The 24590-nt window shown below is 46.5% G+C and overlaps 1 protein-coding gene across 1 annotated transcript in view; it reads left to right on the top strand.

Annotated features, from left to right (window-relative positions):
* The window catches only part of PLB1 (phospholipase B1), a gene marked incomplete at its 5' end in the record, with an annotated part of 217657 nt that overhangs the window by 97478 nt on the left and 95589 nt on the right, over positions 1-24590 (top strand). Inside the window, 3 exons of the mRNA XM_082251005.1 lie at positions 6988-7092; positions 15293-15388; positions 16973-17044. Coding sequence (XP_082107131.1) covers positions 6988-7092; positions 15293-15388; positions 16973-17044 — 273 coding nt within the window. The remainder of the gene's footprint in view (positions 1-6987; positions 7093-15292; positions 15389-16972; positions 17045-24590) is intronic.

The following is a 24590-nucleotide window of genomic DNA, read 5'->3' as shown; positions in this document are numbered from 1 at the left end:
ATGACACACTGACACTTGGGGGTCCAGAACAATGACACACTGAAACTTGGGGGTCCAGAGCAATGACACACTGACACTTGGGGGTCCCAGAACAATGACACACTGACACTTGGGGGTGCAGAACAATGACACACTGACACTTGGGGGTCCAGAACAATGACACACTGACACTTGGGGGTGCAGAACAATGACACACTGACACTTGGGGGTCCAGAACAATGACACACTGACACTTGGGGTCCAGAACAATGACACACTGAAACTTGGGGGTCCAGAACAATGACACACTGACACTTGGGGGTCCAGAACATTGACACACTGACACTTGGGGGTCCAGAACAATGACACACTGACACTTGGGGATCCCAGAACAATGACACACTGACACTTGGGGATCCCAGAACAATGACACACTGACACTTGGGGGTCCAGAACAATGACACACTGACACTTGGGGATCCCAGAACAATGACACACTGACACTTGGGGGTCCCAGAACAATGACACACTGACACTTGGGGGTCCAGAACAATGACACACTGACACTTGGGGGTCCAGAACATTGACACACTGACACTTGGGGGTCCAGAACAATGACACACTGACACTTGGGGATTCCAGAACAATGACACACTGACACTTGGGGATCCCAGAACAATGACACACTGACACTTGGGGATCCCAGAACAATGACACACTGACACTTGGGGGTCCCAGAACAATGACACACTGACACTTGGGAGTCCAGAACAATGACACACTGACACTTGGGGATTCCAGAACAATGACACACTGACACTTGGGGATCCCAGAACAATGACACACTGACACTTGGGGGTCCCAGAACAATGACACACTGACACTTGGGAGTCCAGAACAATGACACACTGACACTTGGGGGTCCAGAACAATGACACACTGACACTTGGGGGTCCAGAACAATGACACACTGACACTTGGGGGTCCAGAACAATGACACACTGACACTTGGGGATCCCAGAACAATGACACACTGACACTTGGGGGTCCCAGAACAATGACACACTGACATTTAGGGGTCCCAGAACAATGACACACTGACACTTGGGGGTCCAGAACAATGACACACTGACACTTGGGGGTCCAGAACATTGACACACTGAAACTTGGGAGTCCAGAACAATGACACACTGACACTTGGGGGTGCAGAACAATGACACACTGACACTTGGGGGTGCAGAACAATGACACACTGACACTTGGGGGTGCAGAACAATGACACACTGACACTTGGGGGTCCCAGAACAATGACACACTGACACTTGGGGATCCAGAACAATGACACACTGACACTTGGGGATCCCAGAACAATGACACACTGACACTTGGGGGTCCCAGAACAATGACACACTGACATTTAGGGGTCCCAGAACAATGACACACTGACACTTGGGGGTCCAGAACAATGACACACTGACACTTGGGGGTCCAGAACATTGACACACTGAAACTTGGGAGTCCAGAACAATGACACACTGACACTTGGGGGTGCAGAACAATGACACACTGACACTTGGGGGTGCAGAACAATGACACACTGACACTTGGGGGTGCAGAACAATGACACACTGACACTTGGGGGTCCCAGAACAATGACACACTGACACTTGGGGATCCAGAACAATGACACACTGACACTTGGGGGTGCAGAACAATGACACACTGACACTTGGGGGTCCAGATCAATGACACACTGACACTTGGGGTCCAGAACATTGACACACTGAAACTTGGGAGTCCAGAGCAATGACACACTGACACTTGGGGGTGCAGAACAATGACACACTGACACTTGGGGGTCCCAGAACAATGACACACTGACACTTGGGGGTGCAGAACAATGACACACTGACACTTGGGGGTCCAGAACAATGACACACTGACACTTGGGGGTCCAGAACAATGACACACTGACACTTGGGGGTGCAGAACAATGACACACTGACACTTGGGGGTCCCAGAACAATGACACACTGACACTTGGGGGTGCAGAACAATGACACACTGACACTTGGGGGTCCAGAACAATGACACACTGACACTTGGGGGTCCAGAACAATGACACACTGACACTTGGGGATCCCAGAACAATGACACACTGACACTTGGGGGTCCAGAACAATGACACACTGACAATTGGGGGTCCCAGAACAATGACACACTGACACTTGGGGGTCCAGAACAATGACACACTGACACTTGGGGGTCCAGAACAATGACACACTGACACTTGGGGTCCAGAACAATGACACACTGAAACTTGGGGGTCCAGAGCAATGACACACTGACACTTGGGGGTCCCAGAACAATGACACACTGACACTTGGGGGTGCAGAACAATGACACACTGACACTTGGGGGTCCAGAACAATGACACACTGACACTTGGGGTCCAGAACAATGACACACTGAAACTTGGGGGTCCAGAGCAATGACACACTGACACTTGGGGGTCCCAGAACAATGACACACTGACACTTGGGGGTGCAGAACAATGACACACTGACACTTGGGGATCCCAGAACAATGACACACTGACACTTGGGGGTCCCAGAACAATGACACACTGACACTTGGGGGTCCCAGAACAATGACACACTGACACTTGGGAGTCCAGAACAATGACACACTGACACTTGGGGGTCCCAGAACAATGACACACTGACACTTGGGGGTCCAGAACAATGACACACTGACACTTGGGAGTCCAGAACAATGACACACTGACACTTGGGGGTCCAGAACAATGACACACTGACACTTGGGAGTCCAGAACAATGACACACTGACACTTGGGGGTCCCAGAACAATGACACACTGACACTTGGGGGTCCCAGAACAATGACACACTGACACTTGGGGGTCCCAGAACAATGACACACTGACACTTGGGAGTCCAGAACAATGACACACTGACACTTGGGGGTGCAGAACAATGACACACTGACACTTGGGGATCCCAGAACAATGACACACTGACACTTGGGGATCCCAGAACAATGACACACTGACACTTGGGGGTCCCAGAACAATGACACACTGACACTTGGGGGTCCCAGAACAATGACACACTGACACTTGGGAGTCCAGAACAATGACACACTGACACTTGGGGATCCCAGAACAATGACACACTGACACTTGGGGATCCCAGAACAATGACACACTGACACTTAAGGCCGCCCCAGCCTTTACCCCCATGCTGTAATCTCTCTATGTATTGTATATAGCTCTCCTCTGTTACATCACACTGACCTTGTACAGAACTATCAGTTCTATAGGATCAAAGAGTAAGACTGGAATAGAAGGAGAGTGATAGGGAGAAGTGAGGAGATGACGAGGATAAGATTCCTCATATTTATGATGTTCTATCAATATGTGAGCAGATTGCTGCCGTTATCCTCCAGTTCAATGCCTTGACCTGATCCGGAGATATGGAGGTCTGGAGACATTTTCTGACTCACTTTCTGATCTGTCATTGTTATTTATACAAACACCGCACCGGCTGCCAGGTACACCAAACATATAGAGCTGGGGGTCTCCAAACTTGGGTCTGCCGGCCAAGTCCTGTCCACTGCAGCCTGCAACTAGGACCAGTGCCCCCCCCCCCCCTCCCCAGTATCCACTTGGCTTCCTTGATTGTGCTGTCATTGTACCATCTTTGGTTGCATAAGACACCCAGTCAGAGCCCCCCTTACATCAGGGTCCACATCAGAGTCCCTCCTTACATCAGGGTCTAGATTAGAACCCCAACTAACATGAAAGTCCCTGTCAGAATCCCCCTTACATCAGGGTCCAGATCAGAGCCCCCCCCCCCCCTCTCCCTAAAATGAGAGTTCCCATCAGAATCCCCCTTACATCAGGGTCCCCATCAGTGTCCCCCACTTAGATGAAAGTCCTCATCAGAGTCACAGCTTACACCGGGGTCCAGAGCAGGACCCCAACACACTTCCAGAATACCCCTGCATTACAACCCATCGCAGTGCACAACAAACCTACTTTCCAATAAACGCACCTTGAACCCAAAATGTTCATACTTTAAGATGCCTTACAGCACATTTATTTGGAATCGGTTGCCTAACGCAATTTTCCAGGTCTGGATTTGAAGGCCTTTCAAAGGAAATTGAAGGAAAGATCCAATGTTCTGAGGAATGATTTTTCTATGAATGTTCAAAGCAAAATGTAACGATGTATGGAGGGTGAAGTAATATTGTGTCTCTCGGCAGTGCGCTGTGCGATTGTGTGGTTGGCTACCCTGAAGGCTCAAGAGAAATCGAAGTTCTTAAATCTTTCAATAAGCAGTACCAGGTAAGCATGATATATATATCACAGTATTCGTCATACATTAAGGGGAATGTCCAATGTGTTTTCAGTAAGCATGTATTGTGATATTTAGATGGGACTTTCATATTTTTGCACTCTTGCTGTTCCATATTCTTCTTATTGTATTCCTTACTTTGGCCTCCATTCTGTGTTCTCCACCCCTCTCTGACAATCCCTTCACTGACCTCCATTCAGTGTCCTTCACCCTTCTCTGCCAATCCGTCCACTGGCCTCCATTCTGTGTTCTCCACCCCTCTCTGACAATCCCTTCACTGACCTCCATTCAGTGTCCTCCACCCTTCTTTATTAATCCCTCTACTGGCCTCTATTCAGTGTTCTCCACCCTTCTCTACCAATCCTTCCACTGGCCTCCATTCGGTATCCTCCACCCCTCTCTGCCAACCCCTCTACTGGCTTTCATTCAATGTCCTCCACTGGCTTCCATTTAGTGTCCTCCACCCCTCTCTGCCAGTCTCCCCACTGACCTTCATTCCAGGTCTTCCACCCCTCTTTGCCAATCCCTCCACTGACCTTCATTCGGGGTCTTCCACCCCTCACTGCCAATCTCCCTACTAGCTTCCATTCAGTGTTCTCTACCCTTCTCTACCAATCCCTCCACTGGCCTCCATTCAGTGGTCACTATCCTTCTCTACCAATCCCTTCTCTACCAATCCCGCCCTATTCAGTGTCCTCCACCCCACTCTGCCAATCCCTCTACTGGCCTCTATTCAGTGTCCTCCACCTTTCTCTACCAATCCTTCCACTGACCTCCATTCAGTGTCCTCCACCCCTCTCTACTGGCTTCCATTCAGGGTCCACCACCCCTTTCTGCCAATCCTTCCACTGGCTTCCATTTAGTGTCCTCCACCCCTCTCTGCCAGTCCCTCCACTGACCTTCATTCCAGGTCTTCCACCCCTCTCTGCCAGTCTCCCCACTGACCTTCATTCAGGGTCTTCCACCCCTCTCTGCCAGTCTCCCCACTGACCTTCATTCCAGGTCTTCCACCCCTCTCTGCCAATCCCTCCCCTGACCTTCATTCCAGGTCTTCCACCCCTCTCTGCCAATCCCTCCACTGACCTTCATTCAGGGTCTTCCACCCCTCTCTGCCAGTCTCCCCACTGACCTTCATTCAGGGTCTTCCACCCCTCTCTGCCAGTCTCCCCACTGACCTTCATTCAGGGTCTTCCACCCCTCTCTGCCAGTCTCCCCACTGACCTTCATTCAGGGTCTTCCACCCCTCTCTGCCAATCCCTCCACTGACCTTCATGCGGGTTCTTCCTCCCCTCTCTGCCAATCTCCCTACTAGCTTCCATTCAGTGTTCTCTACGCTTCTCTACCAATCCCTCCACTGGCCTCCATTCAGTGGTCACTATCCTTCTCTACCAATCCCTTATCTACCAATCCCGCCCTATTCAGTGTCCACCACCCCTCTCTGCCAATCCCTCTACTGGCCTCTATTCAGTGTCCTCCACCTTTCTCTACCAATCCTTCCACTGACCTCCAATCAGTGTCCTCCACCCCTCTCTACTGGCTTCCATTCAGTGTCCTCCATCCTTCTCTACCAATCCCTTCACTGACCTCCATTCAGTATCCTTCACTCCTCTCTGACAATCAATTCACTGACCTCCATTCAGTGCCCTCCACTCCTCTCTGCCAATCAATCCACTGACCTCCATTCAGTGCCCTCCAACCCTCTCTGCCAATCAATCCACTGACCTCCATTCAGTATCCTCCATTCTTCTCTACCAATCTCTTCACTGACCTCAATTCAGTGTCCTCCACCCTTCTCTGCCAATCCCTCCACTGACCTCCATTTAGTATCCTTCACTCCTCTCTGGCTCTGCCAATCAATCCACTGACCTCCATTCAGTATCCTCCATCCTTCTCTACCAATCCTTCCACTGACCTCCATTCAGTGTCCTCCACCCCTCTCTACTGGCTTCCATTCACTGTCCTCCACCCTTCTCTGCCAATCCCTCCACTGACCTCCATTCAGTATCCTTCACTCCTCTCTGGCTCTGCCAATCAATCCACTGACCTCCATTCAGTGCCCTCCAACCCTCTCAACCAATCCTTCCACTGACTTCTGCTTGCCCAATGTATACAATTAAAATAACTAATAACAACATACAAAGCCAACCACAACATGAAAGAAAGGAAAACCTTCCCACAAAGATGAATTCCAAGGTAAAGAATAACTGATACAGTGCTACCAAAAGTGTTCCTGGCCAGATTAAAACCAGATTTGCCCAATAAATGTCATATAATTCGTAGGACAAATCCCAAAATAAAATACTTGGCGAATCTCGTCAGCTCTTAGCTATTTTTTCACGGGGTTGAATTTCTAAAGAGAATCATTGATAAATAAATACACCCCTTTATGTGGCAGCCTTGTTTCTATAGCTATACCTATGTACTCATACTTAAGGGCACAAATGGGATAAATGTCTGTAAAGTCAGACTCTTAGTAATTATCAATGGTCTGTATGGGGGTGCCAGGTTGGTTTCCGCGCAGGGCTCACCTGTTGCACTTTGGGGGGGTTTCTATTTTCCTCCTTTGCCCCATATACTTTTTTTCAACACTAAAGGAGAATTGAAGGCTAAATGGTATAATGTCCTTTCAGGAGAAAACTCGGCAGTTGGTGGAGACCGGATTGTACGACACCACAGATGATTTCACTGTCGTCATTCAGCCGTTTTTGGAACATCTCGAGATTCCTCTGACCGCGGTAACACTGACATGATAATTCCTTGCACTAATAGAAGGTTTAAACCCTTGAAATGTTTGTCACAGACACTTTATTATATGTGTTCCATAGTGTCTCCAATATGGCAGATCTCTCATCTCTATACCAACACTTATATAAGTTACAGCGGATGATTTTGTTTTATTGTTTAAACAAGGGGGTCTCCTAACTATGGACCGGGGGCTACATCTGGCCCACAACAATATTTTACCCGCAATAATAATGTGTTGGGGGGCTTCTGGTGTAAAAAAGGGACTTTGATTCAGGGGGGCAGGGCTGCTGTTAAAAATCCTGGGCCCCAACATATAGCCTGACAGCCCCCCCCCCTTCCCTTCCCGGCCTAAAGTGATTGAGGGCATTGACTTATCATTACCTTTCTTTCTAGCCTCAGCAGCACAGATGAATGAGCAGGAAGTGCTCTGACACTTCCTGCTCATTCGCAAACTGAAGCATTGTAAACATGGTTTACTATGCTTCAGTGATGAATGGACACAGGAGGGATTGGGGCCAATGTGTTCCTTCACTGTGTTCATTCTGGAAAGTAAGGGGCCAGTAAATGACATATTTGAGGGTGTGTGGTTTTTACCAGCGCTATGGGTTTGTGGTGTAAGCTGCCGCCAACCTACCTCTGAGGTAGTGTATAAGTGAAAAAAGTGCAAAAGTGCCACCGCCCCTGGAAGTGAGGTATTGACGCAATAAGCCACGCCCTACGCGTTTCGTCACTAAGACGCTCTAGATGACGTCCTAGTGATGAAACGCGTAGGGCGTGGCTTATTGCGTCAATACGTGACTTACAGGGGCGGTGGCTCCGACCTGTGGAACGCGGAAGCGATACAGTGTGCCGGACCCTGCACGCTGACAGTGAAATTCTTGAACTGTGAGTGGCTATAGCACCTTTGTATTGTGTATTCAGCATACTACGCAATGGAGGCTACTTTATAATTGCAGTACCTGAGGCAAAAGAGAGTGGGAACCTGGTACAAATGACATATTTACCTTCCCCTTCTCGCACTCTCCTGAAACATCCCCTTTTTTGCCCACAGTAGAGGAGAGGAGGGAAGCCAGAAGAGCTGAGGGGGGGAAAGGGAAAATGGGGCGCCCGGACAGCAGACAGATGGGGTGCATGTGCTAGGACCAATCCCACTGCAAGAAGGGGGGCTCTAATGTGATGGGGGCCTTCTGATGTGGAGGGGTGGACCCTGATGTGAAGGCAGGACCTCTGATGTGAAGGGGTTTGATGTTGCTGGAAGGATCTATAATTGCTGGAGGTTCTGCATTTGCTGAGTGGATCTATAATTGCTGGTGGGGGGTCTATTTTTGACTGCATTTCTTGTTATCAACAAATTGCATACAAATGGCTAAACACCACTAAATGACACTTGGTCTGTATTCTTTAAAAGGGGTGGAACTGGGAGATGGATGGGGGAGGGGGGGGGGGAGACTAGAGATGTATAATTTTCGGAAAATTTTAAAGCCATGGGGGAACAAACATTTTTTCCCTGTTTTTTTCCAGAAAAAAATGGAAATGTTCAGGAAAACTGAAAAATAAATCAGTGTGGAGAAGTTTTACAAATAGAAAGTCATTGTGTTACACTGGGAAGGTGAAATGTATATAAAAGTATTATGCAGGAGATAAAAGTACAGATTAAACCAAACTCGCTTTTTGAATTTGTACTTTTTTATTACAAATAGATTAATAAGGACTGTATATGATAAGAACATTTAATATACAGTGCCTTGAAAAAGTATTCACACCCCTTGACATTTTCCACATTTTGTTATGTTACAACCAAAAAACGTAAATATATTTTATTGGGATTTTATGTGATAGACCGACACAAAGTGGCCATAATTGTGAAGTGGAAGGAAAATGATAAATGATACAAATAAATCTGTGAAAAGTGTGGCTGCATTTGTATTCACCCCCTTTACTCTGATACCTCTAACTAAGATCTAGTAGAACCAATTGCCTTCAGAAGTCACCTAATTAGTAAATAGAGTCCACCTGTGTGTAATGTAATCTCAGTATAAATACAGCTGTTCTGTGAAGCCCTCAGAGGTTTGTAAGAGAATCTTAGTGAACAAACAGCATCATGAAGGCCAAGGAACACACCAGACAGGTCAGGGATAAAGTTGTGGAGAAGTGTAAGGCAGGGTTGGGTTATGAAAAAAATCTCCCAAGCTTTGACCATCTCATGGAGCGCTGTTCAATCCATCATGGGAAAATGGAAAGAGTATGGCACAACTGCAACCCTACCAAGACATGGCCGTCCACCTCCTAAACTGACCGGCTGGGCCCCTACCAAGACATGGCCGTCCACCTAAACTGACCGGCCGGGCCCCTACCAAGACATGGCCGCCCACCTAAACTGACCGGTCAAGCCCCTACCAAGACATGGCCGTCCACCTAAACTGACCGGCCGGGCCCCTACCAAGACATGGCCGTCGACCTAAACTGACCGGCCAGGCAAGGAGAGCATTTATTAGAGAAGCAGCCAAGAGGCCCATGGGAACTCTGGAGGAGCTGCAGAGATCCACAGCTTAGGTGGGAGAATCTGTCCACAGGACAACTATTAGTCGTGCGCTCCACAAATCTGCCCTTTATGGAAGAGTGAGAAGAAGAAAGCCATTGGTGGAAGAAAGACATAAGAAGTCCTGTTTGCAGTTTGGGAAAAGCCATGTGAGGGACACAGCAAACATGTGGAAGAAGGAGCTCTGCTCAGATGAGACCAAAATTTTACTTTTTGGCCTAAAAGCAAAACGCTATGTGTGGGGGAAAACTAAAACTGCACATCACCCTGAACACACCATCCCTACCGTGAAACATGGTGGTGGCAGCATCATGGTGTGGGGATGCTTTTCTTCAGCAGGGACAGGGAAGCTGGTCAGAGTTGATGGGAAGATGGATGGAGCCAAATACAGGACAATCTTAGAAGAAAAGACTTGAGACCGGGGCGGAGGTTCTCCTTCCATCAGGACAACGGCCCGAAACATCCAGCCAGATCTACAATGGAATGGTTTACATCAAAGCATATTCATGTGTTAGAATGGCCCAGTCACAGTCCAGACCTAAATCCTATTGAGAATCTGTGGCAAGACTTGAAAATTGCTGCTCACAGACGCTCTCCATCCAATCTGACAGAGCTTGAGATATTCTGCAGAGAAGAATGGGCAGAAATGTCCTCTCTAGATGTGCAAAGCTGGTAGAGACATCCCCAAAAAGACTTACAGCTGTAATTGCAGGGAAAGGCGCTTCTACAAAGTATTGACTCCGGGGGGTGAATACAAATGCAGCTACATTTTTCACAGATTTATTTGTGTCATTTATCATTTTCCTTCCACTTCACAATTATGGCCACTTTGTTTCGGTCTATCACATAAAATCCCAATAAAATACATTTACGTTTTTGGTTGTAACATAACAAAATGTGCAAAATTTCAAGGGGTGTGAATACTTTTTTCAAGGCACTGTATACATGAGAACAGGTATGTTTCTGGAAGGGGAACTCTGAGGGAAAGCTCCTCCCACATTTATTCTGGGCTTCATCATTTTATTCCATAAAGTTTTTGGTAATGTCACCCACTTGGGCACTTGTGGCATGCCGGGATGTGTTTGGTCCTACTTGTAGCATTTGGAAAAGAATATTTCTTCTCACAATATCTGCTAATTGCAGCTTTGCTCTCAGCAGAAATTCCACTGTGGAAATTTTTCCAAGCTCTAGAAGTTGGTCTCACCATTTTACTGAGTGGAGGAACAGAAAAACCAATATGCTGAGCAGACTATAGGGAGACATTACACAGTGATTGGGACAACATTAATTGAAGCAGGTTATAAAGATAAACTTATTTGTCAGACAAATTCACCCTCTTACCTGTCAATGAAGTACTGAGAGGACAGAAACTGTCATCTACTCAACAATCACCTGACTGTAGGAGGTAATGTTTGCCCAACTGTAGGCAAACTAAAGTGGAGCCTTTCCCCTGCAGTGCCCCTAGTGGCAGATATGCATAGTTATTTTGTATTAGAACTGCATTGAGAAGTACAGTGTTACTTGAATTGTATTCCAGGATTTGCTTGTCTTCAGTAGAGGAAACTTGCAATAAGTTTGGATTTTACATAGTCTCAGAAAACTTTTGTTGAGGTCTTTAAGTTAAATGTGGAAAAAATACCTGCGCTTTCAAAAACAAAGCAGCAACAATATGTGCGACAACACAAATAAACAATAAATAAAAAAAGTTGCACTAAAATTTTACTATACATAAATGTAGAAAAAATTTTAATAAAAAAAAAAAAGTAAATTTCCTTTAAACGTGACACTAGTGAAGGGAAGAGATTAATTGCAATGATATTCCTCCTTCATCTGTGCAAATTGCTGTTATCACCCAAAGTAAAAAAAATCCTCCACCAAATGAAATGGCCTCATAACATATCACAGAGACCTATGAAGGTCAAAACACCTGTGGTGTACCCCACCGGAGCCTCTATTGTAGAGGAAACCGGATACGATATAGATGAGAAACGTACGTCCACCACCACACTCACAGGGATATTAGTATCCATGGAAAACAGAAACTCGCCATATTATAAAGCCTTTTAGAGTTTATTTATAGAAATATAAAGATTGCACTTATAGCAGTTCAGTAAAATCATTGCATGTATAAAACTCAAGATGCTGGCTGGCACTTTATTCACCCGTCCTTCCGGGACACTGTACGCAGTTGCGTCAGCACGTCGCGACCGGCGTGTTTCATCACAAATGACGTCGTCCAAGGGGCACCTTCACATGACATGCCATGGTTATGGAGAGGATTATTGAGGCGGAACGCTGAAGGACTCCATTATCAGCTGTGCCTATTATACTATTCACAGCTTCCATAGACCTTTGTAGTGAGGGTCTGTGGCATTTGGTAAGAGGCTGTGTGATTGGTTGTCGGTGGTAGACCTCACAGTATGAATTGAAGATTTATTTTATGCCCTTTCCCTGGATGTGGACTTTTTTGAGAATCGATTAGCGCTGCACTTTACTTCTTTTACTTAATAACTTAAATTACCAAAAATACACCAAAGTCCCATTGATTCCCTTCAGCAGGTCATGGCGGGATGATATGGATAGAAGATGAGAGGTTGTATATCAGCATAATGAAGCTTAATAGCTGCTTTTATCACATGCTGTACATGTAACTGTTATCTATTGTACCTATTCTGATTAGTGAAGGACGGAGATAAATCAGAGGGCGATACAAAGTACACAAACGTATAAAATAGAAGGTCCCAAAGACATTTCTAAGTATGGGGTGATCACTGCAGAGCTTTGCTATTAGAATTGGAAGGAAATAACTGTATGTGGCTTTTTATCAAAGATGGGTGAACTGACCTACAGCCAGGGCTTTTTTTTGGGTGAGCTGTGGACAGGGGGGAGAGGGTAAAATGTGTACAGGGGGGGAGGGTGAGCTGTGGACAAGGAAGAGAGGGTGAGCTGTGGAAAAGGGGAGAGAGGGTGAGCTGTGGAAAAGGGGGGAGAGGGTGAGCTGTGGACAGGGGGGAGAGGGTGAGCTGTGGACAGGGGGGGAGGGTGAGCTGTGGACAGGGGGGAGAGGGTGAGCTGTGTATAGGGGGGAGAGGGTGAGCTGTGTATAGGGGGGAGAGGTTGAGCTGTGTATAGGGGGGAGAGGGTGAGCTGTGTATAGGGGGGAGAGGGTGAGCTGTGGACAGGGGGGAGAGGGTGAGCTGTGTATAGGGGGGAGAGGGTGAGCTGTGTATAGGGGGGAGAGGGTGAGCTGTGTATAGGGGGGAGAGGGTGAGCTGTGGACAGGGGGGAGAGGGTGAGCTGTGTATAAGGGGGAGAGGGTGAGCTGTGTATAAGGGGGAGAGGGTGAGCTGTGTATAGGGGGGAGAGTGTGAGCTGTGGACAGGGGGGAGAGGGTGAGCTGTGTATAAGGGGGAGAGGGTGAGCTGTGTATAGGGGGGAGAGGGTGAGCTGTGGACAGGGGGGAGAGGGTGAGCTGTGTATAAGGGGGAGAGGGTGAGCTGTGTATAGGGGGGAGAGGGTGAGCTGTGGACAGGGGGGAGAGGGTGAGCTGTGTATAAGGGGGAGAGGGTGAGCTGTGTATAAGGGGGAGAGGGTGAGCTGTGTATAGGGGGGAGAGTGTGAGCTGTGGACAGGGGGGAGAGGGTGAGCTGTGTATAAGGGGGAGAGGGTGAGCTGTGTATAGGGGGGAGAGGGTGAGCTGTGGACAGGGGGGAGAGGGTGAGCTGTGTATAAGGGGGAGAGGGTGAGCTGTGTATAGGGGGGAGAGGGTGAGCTGTGGACAGGGGGGAGAGGGTGAGCTGTGTATAGGGGGGAGAGGGTGAGCTGTGTATAGGGGGGAGAGGGTGAGCTGTGTATAGGGGGGAGAGGGTGAGCTGTGGACAGGGGGGAGAGGGTGAGCTGTGGATGGGGGAGAGGATGAGCTGTGGACAAGGGGAGAGTGTGAGCTGTGGACAGGTGGGAGAGGGTGAGCTGTGGATGAGAGGAGATAAGGTGACCAGTGAGGGGGGAGCTGTAGACGGGGGGGGGGGGGGGAGATGAGCTGTGGACAAGGGAGACAAGGTGAGCCTTGACCACATATATTTTTTGATTATTTGACAATACTTTACTTCTCTTTCCTGAGGAATGGCGGGAATGGGGGTGGGGTAGGGCAGGGAGTTGACTGGGGAGGGTGGGCTTCTGCACCTATTTTCTGAGAAAAAAAAGCCCTGCCTACAGCTACCAATGGACCAGTGAACCCAAAGTCAATTTATAAAGCTACTTCTGCTTTACATGGAGCATAATTTGAAAACATTAAATGCCAACAACATAGTGCTCTCCATTTAAAATAATTTGTTTATCCACCACTAATTAAAACACTTACAGGAAAAACAATCAAATACGCTTTAAAATTAAATCTGCCAGCCAGCTCATCACTACACTTATATCGCGGTGGTGGTGTGACGTCATGGGCTCGGAAAGAGAAAGGGATAGGAAGAGGGGGGGAGAGGGAGAGGGGGAGAGAGAGAGAGAGAGAGAGAGAGAGAGAGAGAGAGAGAGAGAGAGAGAGAAAGGGATAGAAAGAGGGGGGAGAGAGAGAGAGAAATGAGGAGGGGAGAGGGATAGGATGAGGGATAGGATGAGGGAGGGGGAGAGAGGGAGAGAGAGAAAGGGAGAGGGGGAGAGAGAAAGGGATAGGAAGAGGGGGGGGGGGATAAATGGTAAGGGGGAGGGGGGGTGAGAGTGAGAGGGATAGGACGAGGGAGGGGGAGAGAGAAAGGGAGAGAGAGAGAATAAGGGATAGGAAGAGGGGGGGGAGAGAGAGAGAGATGGTGAAGGGGAGGGAGAGGAGAAGAGGAAGAGGGAGAAGGGTAGAGAGAGAGAAAGGGATAGGAAGAGGGGGAGAGAGAGGGGGAGGGATAGGGAGAGGGGGAGAGAGGGGGGGGTAGGGAGAAGGGGAGAGAGAGAGAGAGAGAAAGAAATAGGAAGAGGGGGGAGAGAGAGAGAGAGAGAGAGAGGGATAGGGAGAGGGGGGAAAGTGGGAGAGAGCAATAGAGCACAATTGGGATGTGGTGGAACGGGAGATTGGGATCATGGATGCACAGCTGACAAATCTGCAGCAACGTTGTGATGCTATCATGTCCCTATGGAGCAGAATCTTGTTATCTTTATGCCATGAAAAATGAAGGCAAAAGGGGGTCCAACCCACTCCTAGCAAGGTGTACCTAATAAAGTGGGCTGGGGGGGGGGGGGGTGAGTATCCTTCTGTGCTGATTGATGATGATAATTGAATTGAAATTTTTTCACCCGGAGTTCAGCTTTAAATTTGAGGAAGTAGAACTTATTATAGAATCAGAAGCGGTGTCGCAGATTCCTGCGGTGATGAGGATTCGGTAAATACGAGGAGCCTCATACCTCATACCTCGGTTGCAGTCTCTTCATCAGTCATTGCTGTTGGCTGGCTGCTGGATGATTGGCTGTAGTGTGTGCCTGTATGAAATCATTGCTATAGGCTCCTCCCTTCCAATCAGATTGGGTCTCACTCTCATGGTGTATTGGTGTAAAGTTTTGGTGATTTTGCTCCTTCTGTATTGAACAGAATATATTGATTATTGATTGTTACATTTTATATTTGATTGGAATATTGACTGACAATGACTTTCTGTTCTATGCAGGCCGGAGTTCCTGACCGATCTTTCATGGCGCCGGACTGCTTCCATTTTGGCGAAAAAGCTCACGCTCAGGGCGCCCTCGGATTATGGAAAAACATGGTGAGATCCTTTTATTTCAATTCTTTATTTAAAATTTACCAATATATATTCCACATGAGACGGGTCACATAGAGCTCAGATCATACAAAACACAAAATGTAATGACAGAAGGGGGTGAAGGATCCGCCTGGGGGGCGGGGGGGGGGGGAGATTTCTCAGCAAAACTCTGCGAATCCACAATAACGGAATCATCCCATTCTCCCAAAATCAAATCATTCAGAATGACAGTGACAGCGAATATCTAAGAGAGAGACAAAGCAAGCTGGAAAAGGGAAAGAGGGGGGGAGAGAGAGAGGGGGGGAGGGAGAGGAGGGGGGAGATAGGGAGAGGAATAGGAAGAGGGGGGGGATAGAGAAATGGAGAGGGTGAGGGGGGGTGGCGGAGAGAGGGATAGGAAGAAGGAGAGGGGAGAGAGAGAGAAAGGGATAAGAAGAGGGGGGGGGGAGAGAGAGAGAAATGAAGAGGGGGAGAGGGATAGGAAGAGAGGGGGAAGAGAGGGAGAGGGGGGAGAGAAAAAGGGAGAGGGTGGGAGAAAGGGATAAAAATATGGGGGGGGGGATAGGAAGAGGGATGGGGGAGAGGGAGGGAGAGAGAGAAAAAGGGATAGGAAGAATAGGAAGAGGGGGTGGGAAAGGGGGGAGAGAGAGAAATGGGGAGGGGGAGAGGGGGGGGAGGGATAGGAAGAGGGGGGGGGGGTGAGGGAGAGGGGGGGAGAGGGAGAGGGGGAGAGAGAAAGGGATAGGAAGAGGGGGGTGAGAGAGAGAGAAATGGAGAGGGGGGGGAGAGAGAGAAAGAGATAGGAAGAGGGGGGGGAGAGAAAGGGAGAGCGAGAGGGGGAGGGGGAGAGGGATAGGAAGAGGGAGAGTTAGAGGGGGAGAAAGAAATGGAGAGGGAGAGGGGGAGAGAGAATGAAAGAGTGGGGGGAGAGAGGGAGGAAATGAGAGGGGGAGGGGGAAATACAGGTGAGGGAGGAAATGAGAGGGGGAGGGGAAAAATACAGGTGAGGGGGAGTAAGGGGATGAAGGGAAGGGGAAAGGAATAGGGATGAGGAAGTCTCAGAGGAGCCAACAGGGCAGCCAGACAGAGGGTCTTAAAAAATGAACAAGTGAAACATCTGCCACCATGAAAGAATCATAGTCCCAAGAGAGAGAGAGTCCAATGGAACCAGGGGGTTTCAGAATTTTTCCTCAGTGTCCCTAAGTGCCGCCATGAAGCTATCCATGCGGTAAATCTCGCCCACCTTGGAGAGCCACAGCCTGGGGGAGGGGGTGGGGGGAGGGGGGAGTTTCTCTTTTCCAGAGGGCCGGAATACAGGCCCTAGCAGCATTGACCAGGTGGATCGGCATTGTCTCCTTGTAGGGCTTCCTTGGTAAATGAGACTCGTGCTGCAGGAATTTGGTGGAGTCCGTACCTAGGCCAAAGCCAAGGACAGAATAGGCTTGGAATGGAGGAGGGAATAGATTTTAGCTTAGTTAGGTTTTGGCTGGAATTACACTTTAATGGACATCGGTCTTCTCTATACGGCATGAATGTTTGATGTGAATGGAATTCTTGTACTAATATACTATATTTCTTTTCTTCTAGTTTGAGCCAGTTGGCCAGAAGACCAATAGGCAGGAACTTGATGAAAACATTGGTGTAGTCTGCCCCCCGCAGGTAAGAAACAAAACTGCTGACATTGCAAAATAAATAAACCTACGCTATACAATGATATGTGCAGTACATGGAGTACTGATGTATGTGCAGTACATGGAGTACTGATGTATGTGCTGTACATGGAGTACTGATGTATGTGCAGTACATGGAGTACTGATGTATGTGCTGTACATGGAGTACTGATGTATGTGCTGTACATGGAGTACTGATGTATGTGCAGTACATGGAGTACTGATGTATGTGCTGTACATGGAGTACTGATGTATGTGCTGTACATGGAGTACTGATGTATGTGCAGTACATGGAGTACTGATGTATGTGCTGTACATGGAGTACTGATGTATGTGCAGTACATGGAGTACTGATGTATGTGCTGTACATGGAGTACTGATGTATGTGCAGTACATGGAGTACTGATGTATGTGCAGTACATGGAGTACTGATGTATGTGCTGTACATGGAGTACTGATGTATGTGCAGTACATGGAGTACTGATGTATGTGCAGTACATGGAGTACTGATGTATGTGCAGTACATGGAGTACTGATGTATGTGCTGTACATGGAGTACTGATGTATGTGCAGTACATGGAGTACTGATGTATGTGCTGTACATGGAGTACTGATGTATGTGCTGTACATGGAGTACTGATGTATGTGCAGTACATGGAGTACTGATGTATGTGCTGTACATGGAGTACTGATGTATGTGCTGTACATGGAGTACTGATGTATGTGCAGTACATGGAGTACTGATGTATGTGCTGTACATGGAGTACTGATGTATGTGCAGTACATGGAGTACTGATGTATGTGCTGTACATGGAGTACTGATGTATGTGCAGTACATGGAGTACTGATGTATGTGCAGTACATGGAGTACTGATGTATGTGCTGTACATGGAGTACTGATGTATGTGCAGTACATGGAGTACTGATGTATGTGCAGTACATGGAGTACTGATGTATGTGCAGTACATGGAGTACTGATGTATGTGCAGTACATGGAGTACTGATGTAGGTGCAGTACATGGAGTACTGATGTATGTGCAGTACATGGAGTACTGATGTATGTGCTGTACATGGAGTACTGATGTATGTGCAGTACATGGAGTACTGATGTATGTGCTGTACATGGAGTACTGATGTATGTGCTGTACATGGAGTACTGATGTATGTGCAGTACATGGAGTACTGATGTATGTGCTGTACATGGAGTACTGATGTATGTGCTGTACATGGAGTACTGATGTATGTGCAGTACATGGAGTACTGATGTATGTGCTGTACATGGAGTACTGATGTATGTGCAGTACATGGAGTACTGATGTATGTGCTGTACATGGAGTACTGATGTATGTGCAGTACATGGAGTACTGATGTATGTGCTGTACATGGAGTACTGATGTATGTGCTGTACATGGAGTACTGATGTATGTGCAGTACATGGAGTACTGATGTATGTGCTGTACATGGAGTACTGATGTATGTGCTGTACATGGAGTACTGATGTATGTGCAGTACATGGAGTACTGATGTATGTGCTGTACATGGAGTACTGATGTATGTGCAGTACATGGAGTACTGATGTATGTGCTGTACATGGAGTACTGATGTATGTGCAGTACATGGAGTACTGATGTATGTGCTGTACATGGAGTACTGATGTATGTGCAGTACATGGAGTACTGATGTATGTGCAGTACATGGAGTACTGATGTATGTGCTGTACATGGAGTACTGATGTATGTGCAGTACATGGAGTACTGATGTATGTGCAGTACATGGAGTACTGATGTATGTGCAGTACATGGAGTACTGATGTATGTGCTGTGCATGGAGTACTGATGTATGTGCAGTACATGGAGTACTGATGTATGTGCTGTACATGGAGTACTGATGTATGTGCTGTACATGGAGTACTGATGTATGTGCAGTACATGGAGCACTGATGTATGTGCTGTACATGGAGTACTGATGTATGTGCTGTACATGGAGTACTGATGTATGTGCTGTACATGGAGTACTGATGTATGTGCTGTACATGGAGTACTGATGTATGTGCAGTACATGGAGTACTGATGTATGTGCTGTACATGGAGTACTGATGTATGTGCAGTACATGGAGCACTGATGTATGTGCTGTACATGGAGTACTGATGTATGTGCAGTACATGGAGTACTGATGTATGTGCAGTACATGGAGTACTGATGTATGTGCTGTACATGGAGTACTGATGTATGTGCTGTACATGGAGTACTGATGTATGTGCAGTACATGGAGCACTTATGTATGTGCTGTACATGGAGCACTGATGTATGTGCTGTACATGGAGTACTGATGTATGTGCAGTACATGGAGTACTGATGTATGTGCAGTACATGGAGTACTGATGTATGTGCAGTACATGGAGTACTGATGTATGTGCTGTACATGGAGTACTGATGTATGTGCTGTACATGGAGTACTGATGTATGTGCTGTACATGGAGTACTGATGTATGTGCAGTACATGGAGTACTGATGTATGTGCAGTACATGGAGTACTGATGTATGTGCAGTACATGGAGTACTGATGTATGTTCAGTACATGGAGTACTGATGTATGTGCTGTACATGGAGCACTGATGTATGTGCTGTACATGGAGCACTGATGTATGTGCTGTACATGGAGTACTGATGTATGTGCAGTACATGGAGTACTGATGTATGTGCAGTACATGGAGTACTGATGTATGTGCTGTACATGGAGTACTGATGTATGTGCTGTACATGGAGTACTGATGTATGTGCAGTACATGGAGTACTGATGTATGTGCAGTACATGGAGTACTGATGTATGTGCTGTACATGGAGTACTGATGTATGTGCAGTACATGGAGTACTGATGTATGTGCAGTACATGGAGTACTGATGTATGTGCAGTACATGGAGTACTGATGTATGTGCTGTACATGGAGTACTGATGTATGTGCAGTACATGGAGTACTGATGTATGTGCAGTACATGGAGTACTGATGTATGTGCAGTACATGGAGTACTGATGTAGGTGCAGTACATGGAGTACTGATGTATGTGCAGTACATGGAGTACTGATGTATGTGCTGTACATGGAGTACTGATGTATGTGCTGTACATGGAGTACTGATGTATGTGCAGTACATGGAGTACTGATGTATGTGCTGTACATGGAGTACTGATGTATGTGCTGTACATGGAGTACTGATGTATGTGCAGTACATGGAGTACTGATGTATGTGCTGTACATGGAGTACTGATGTATGTGCTGTACATGGAGTACTGATGTATGTGCAGTACATGGAGTACTGATGTATGTGCTGTACATGGAGTACTGATGTATGTGCAGTACATGGAGTACTGATGTATGTGCTGTACATGGAGTACTGATGTATGTGCAGTACATGGAGTACTGATGTATGTGCTGTACATGGAGTACTGATGTATGTGCAGTACATGGAGTACTGATGTATGTGCAGTACATGGAGTACTGATGTATGTGCTGTACATGGAGTACTGATGTATGTGCAGTACATGGAGTACTGATGTATGTGCAGTACATGGAGTACTGATGTATGTGCAGTACATGGAGTACTGATGTATGTGCTGTGCATGGAGTACTGATGTATGTGCAGTACATGGAGTACTGATGTATGTGCTGTACATGGAGTACTGATGTATGTGCTGTACATGGAGTACTGATGTATGTGCAGTACATGGAGCACTGATGTATGTGCTGTACATGGAGCACTGATGTATGTGCTGTACATGGAGTACTGATGTATGTGCTGTACATGGAGTACTGATGTATGTGCTGTACATGGAGTACTGATGTATGTGCTGTACATGGAGTACTGATGTATGTGCAGTACATGGAGTACTGATGTATGTGCTGTACATGGAGTACTGATGTATGTGCAGTACATGGAGCACTGATGTATGTGCTGTACATGGAGTACTGATGTATGTGCAGTACATGGAGTACTGATGTATGTGCAGTACATGGAGTACTGATGTATGTGCTGTACATGGAGTACTGATGTATGTGCTGTACATGGAGTACTGATGTATGTGCAGTACATGGAGCACTGATGTATGTGCTGTACATGGAGCACTGATGTATGTGCTGTACATGGAGTACTGATGTATGTGCAGTACATGGAGTACTGATGTATGTGCAGTACATGGAGTACTGATGTATGTGCAGTACATGGAGTACTGATGTATGTGCTGTACATGGAGTACTGATGTATGTGCTGTACATGGAGTACTGATGTATGTGCTGTACATGGAGTACTGATGTATGTGCAGTACATGGAGTACTGATGTATGTGCAGTACATGGAGTACTGATGTATGTGCAGTACATGGAGTACTGATGTATGTGCAGTACATGGAGTACTGATGTATGTTCAGTACATGGAGTACTGATGTATGTGCTGTACATGGAGTACTGATGTATGTGCAGTACATGGAGCACTGATGTATGTGCTGTACATGGAGTACTGATGTATGTGCAGTACATGGAGTACTGATGTATGTGCTGTACATGGAGTACTGATGTATGTGCTGTACATGGAGTACTGATGTATGTGCAGTACATGGAGCACTGATGTATGTGCTGTACATGGAGCACTGATGTATGTGCTGTACATGGAGTACTGATGTATGTGCAGTACATGGAGTACTGATGTATGTGCAGTACATGGAGTACTGATGTATGTGCAGTACATGGAGTACTGATGTATGTGCTGTACATGGAGTACTGATGTATGTGCTGTACATGGAGTACTGATGTATGTGCTGTACATGGAGTACTGATGTATGTGCAGTACATGGAGTACTGATGTATGTGCAGTACATGGAGTACTGATGTATGTGCAGTACATGGAGTACTGATGTATGTGCAGTACATGGAGTACTGATGTATGTTCAGTACATGGAGTACTGATGTATGTGCTGTACATGGAGCACTGATGTATGTGCTGTACATGGAGCACTGATGTATGTGCTGTACATGGAGTACTGATGTATGTGCAGTACATGGAGTACTGATGTATGTGCTGTACATGGAGTACTGATGTATGTGCTGTACATGGAGTACTGATGTATGTGCAGTACATGGAGTACTGATGTATGTGCAGTACATGGAGTACTGATGTATGTGCAGTACATGGAGTACTGATGTATGTGCTGTACATGGAGTACTGATGTATGTGCAGTACATGGAGTACTGATGTATGTGCAGTACATGGAGTACTGATGTATGTGCTGTGCATGGAGTACTGATGTATGTGCAGTACATGGAGTACTGATGTATGTGCTGTACATGGAGTACTGATGTATGTGCTGTACATGGAGTACTGATGTATGTGCTGTACATGGAGTACTGATGTATGTGCAGTACATGGAGTACTGATGTATGTGCAGTACATGGAGTACTGATGTATGTTCAGTACATGGAGTACTGATGTATGTGCTGTACATGGAGCACTGATGTATGTGCTGTACATGGAGCACTGATGTATGTGCTGTACATGGAGCACTGATGTATGTGCAGTACATGGAGCACTGATGTATGTTCAGTACATGGAGTACTGATGTATGTGCTGTACATGGAGTACTGATGTATGTGCTGTACATGGAGTACTGATGTATGTGCTGTACATGGAGTACTGATGTATGTGCTGTACATGGAGTACTGATGTATGTGCTGTACATGGAGTACTGATGTATGTGCAGTACATGGAGTACTGATGTATGTGCAGTACATGGAGTACTGATGTATGTGCAGTACATGGAGTACTGATGTATGTGCTGTACATGGAGTACTGATGTATGTGCTGTACATGGAGTACTGATGTATGTGCAGTACATGGAGCACTGATGTATGTGCAGTACATGGAGCACTGATGTATGTGCAGTACATGGAGTACTGATGTATGTGCAGTACATGGAGTACTGATGTATGTGCAGTACATGGAGTACTGATGTATGTGCAGTACATGGAGTACTGATGTATGTGCAGTACATGGAGTACTGATGTATGTACTGTACATGGAGTACTGATGTATGTGCTGTACATGGAGTACTGATGTATGTGCAGTACATGGAGTACTGATGTATGTGCTGTACATGGAGTACTGATGTATGTGCTGTACATGGAGTACTGATGTATGTGCTGTACATGGAGTACTGATGTATGTGCTGTACATGGAGTACTGATGTATGTGCTGTACATGGAGTACTGATGTATGTGCTGTACATGGAGTACTGATGTATGTGCTGTACATGGAGTACTGATGTATGTGCAGTACATGGAGTACTGATGTATGTGCTGTACATGGAGTACTGATGTATGTGCAGTACATGGAGTACTGATGTATGTGCTGTACATGGAGTACTGATGTATGTGCTGTACATGGAGTACTGATGATTATGAAACAGATAAAGCAAAGAAAGTTCAAACTCTTTAGAAACATCCATATCCGGAATGTTCCATAAGCATACTTTTATAGTTTGTCTGGACTAGTTGTCTCTATTTTTATAATTAGAGGCCAATTAAAGCGCAGCTCTAACCAAAACCATTATTCAAGTTTTGGATAGATTGGGGAAGGTTTGGAAATTTTCTTAGATTTTAAATGTTGTCCACAGAGTGCCACTGATGACCTCTCCTTGTATAAAAAGCTACTTTCCTGGCTGGCATAGAAATCCAATGGCTACATACACTATTGGGTAAAGGCCTACAAAACAATCCAAAGGAGGCCTTACTAAATTTGAAACCGTCCAATTTTCACTAATGTTCAAGGGATAAAGGGGTAACCCCTGGAAGTCGCACATCTGTTATGTCCTGGAAAGGTGAATGGAGTGGCAACCTCAGCCTTGACTCCGAGCAGGCCACGCCCCCAACACATTTCACTCCGCCCCTCCCGGAGCTTAGACATAGGGATTCCACTAATGACCAGTTCCGTCTTCTCACATTCCTATTCACCGCAGCCAAACAAACTTTAGCAAAATGTTGGTGGTCCTCCTTACCTACTTCTACATTAGTTAAGAACATGATGATGTGCTATATGACCAATGAAAAACTTGCTGCCAGGTTTCACCATAAACTCAAAAAAATCTGTTCTCCTTGGATTATACCTCCCACGAGACTTTGATGAATCCTTGTTACGTTTATGATCTAATTACTTACAGTGAGCGAAAAAGTATTTGATCTCCTGCTGATTTTGTAGGTTTGCCCACCGACAAAGAAACGATCAGTCTCTAATTTTATTGGTCGGTTTATTTTACCAGTGAGAGACGGAATAACAACAAAAATATCCAGAAAAACGCATTTCAAAAAAGTTATAAATTGATTTGCATTTTAATGAGTGAAATAAGTATTTGATCCCTTATCAATCAGCAAGATTTCTGGCTCCCAGGTGTCTTCTATACAGGTAATGAGCTGAGATTGTAAGTGCTCTCTTATAGGGAGTGCTCCTAATCTCAGCTTGTTACCTGTATAGAGGACTCCTGTCCACAGAATCA

Source organism: Pelophylax lessonae, assembly GCF_965119305.1.
Source record: "Pelophylax lessonae genome assembly, chromosome: 3".
Lineage (NCBI taxonomy): Eukaryota > Metazoa > Chordata > Amphibia > Anura > Ranidae > Pelophylax > Pelophylax lessonae.
The sequence above is the reverse complement of the archived record's forward strand: the minus strand, read 5'-3'. Positions and strand labels throughout refer to the sequence as shown.